The sequence below is a fragment of the Kryptolebias marmoratus genome, linkage group LG4, assembly GCF_001649575.2.
Source record: "Kryptolebias marmoratus isolate JLee-2015 linkage group LG4, ASM164957v2, whole genome shotgun sequence".
Classification (NCBI taxonomy): domain Eukaryota; kingdom Metazoa; phylum Chordata; class Actinopteri; order Cyprinodontiformes; family Rivulidae; genus Kryptolebias; species Kryptolebias marmoratus.
In genome coordinates this window covers 732324-733801 of record NC_051433.1, presented here as the reverse complement: position 1 = coordinate 733801, position 1478 = coordinate 732324, and the positions used below count along the sequence as shown (strand labels likewise).

Genomic DNA, 1478 nt, shown 5'->3' with positions numbered 1-1478 from the left:
GGTTTAGAGCTCCAACAGGACCAGGTTTAGAGCTCCAACAGGACCAGGTTTAGAGCTCCAACAGGACCGGGTTTAGAGCTCCAACAGGACCGGGTTTAGAACTCCAGAACGAAGGAGAAAACTCACCTTTCCAATAATGCTCCCAACTTCCTGTGGAGACAAACAAACAGCCAATCAGAAGTGTTTCCTGTCCTTGCTTCCTGTTCAGCAGGATGATGACGAAGTAAAGAAAAGATGAATTATTTACAAAAAACAAGAAGTCACTAAAACAATTAACTGAGACTCCACCTGAAGGAAGCAAGGTTTATAGTTTAATGTTTCTTCTTTGTGTTTATTTAATAAATAAAGATCTGCTGGAATCTGCTGGGTGTTTTTATCTGAATCATGTCAGATGATTTTATGATGTCCTGATATGATCCAACCTCAAACTGGCAGACATGACTGTTTACAGACATTCTGACATAACGAGGACAGCTTCTTAAATGAGGCAGGAATGAGACTCAGCTGCCAGCTGAGATTCTGAGCCTCCAGCCAAGCGGGTAAATAAAGGGAGCTGTGCCCACTCTTGCGGCACCTCTTCTGTTCTGACGATGATTAAAAACCATCTTCTGTCTGTATTTCCTGATGAGTTCTTTAATCAGGAAAATAAACTCGAGGAATTAATGCTGAGATCTGAATGATTTTAATATAAACACATTTTCAACTGAAATGTTAAAGAAGTAGTTTAAGTCCAGAAAACTAAAACAGGAAAACAATGCTGACTCAGCGTTACCCCAGTAATGCTGACTCAGCGTTGGTGCACTCCTCACCTTTCCGTGCATGAGGAGGCGCAGCGTCAGCATGACCCCCATGGCCCCGTCTCCAAACTCCTGCTCACAGCTCATGGTGGAGGTGGTGGTGTGGTGGGTGGAGGTATGAGTGGACTCTGCCGCTAGGAGACGCATGAAGGTCCAAGGCCGCCAGGCTTATGGAAGAACCTCTGACGTGAAGAACCCGGGGAGGAACGGTTGGGGAGGGGTGGATGATGGACCTGGACTGGAGAGTCTGACGGTGTCTCCTCTCTGGAGAAAAGATGGAGGACAATAAAGACGCAGATGAATACATGGTTTAAACCTATGTTCTCTGATCCAACTGGACCTGATCGGGTCAGGATGAAAAGCAGCCCAGAGAGCTGACCCGTCTGACTGATATTCAACTGAATAATCATGAAGACTGGGAGACAGAAGGTCCTGGTGGTCCTGAACCTGAACCTTCATCGGGTCAGTTTCTCCTCAATGAGCTCAAACCAGAACCGATCTGCCCTCGTGTCCTGGTGGATTTAAAACATGCTTCATTTTGTAAACCACACACACATTCATCATCCTGAGCAGCACAGCAGAAAATAAGCCTCCCCAGCTCCAGACGACGGGCAGAATTTCTCACAAGTCAACGAGTCATCTCTATAATTCAAAACTTAATTGGGAGCTGTGTTTGGAAGG

At 45.8% G+C, this 1478-nt stretch overlaps 1 protein-coding gene across 5 annotated transcripts in view; it reads right to left on the bottom strand.

Annotated features, from left to right (window-relative positions):
- Nucleotides 1–1074, bottom strand: part of pcbp4 (poly(rC) binding protein 4) — a 42590-nt gene extending 41516 nt beyond the window's left edge. For all 5 annotated transcript variants that reach the window (XM_037975267.1, XM_017440712.2, XM_017440711.2 and 2 more), the window contains exons 1-2: nt 810–1074; nt 127–150 (exon numbers count right to left, since the gene is read on the bottom strand). In XM_037975267.1, the coding sequence (XP_037831195.1) occupies nt 127–150; nt 810–944 (159 nt within the window). In that variant the 5' untranslated portion in view covers nt 945–1074. The remainder of the gene's footprint in view (nt 1–126; nt 151–809) is intronic.
- Nucleotides 1075–1478: the final 404 nt, after the last annotated feature.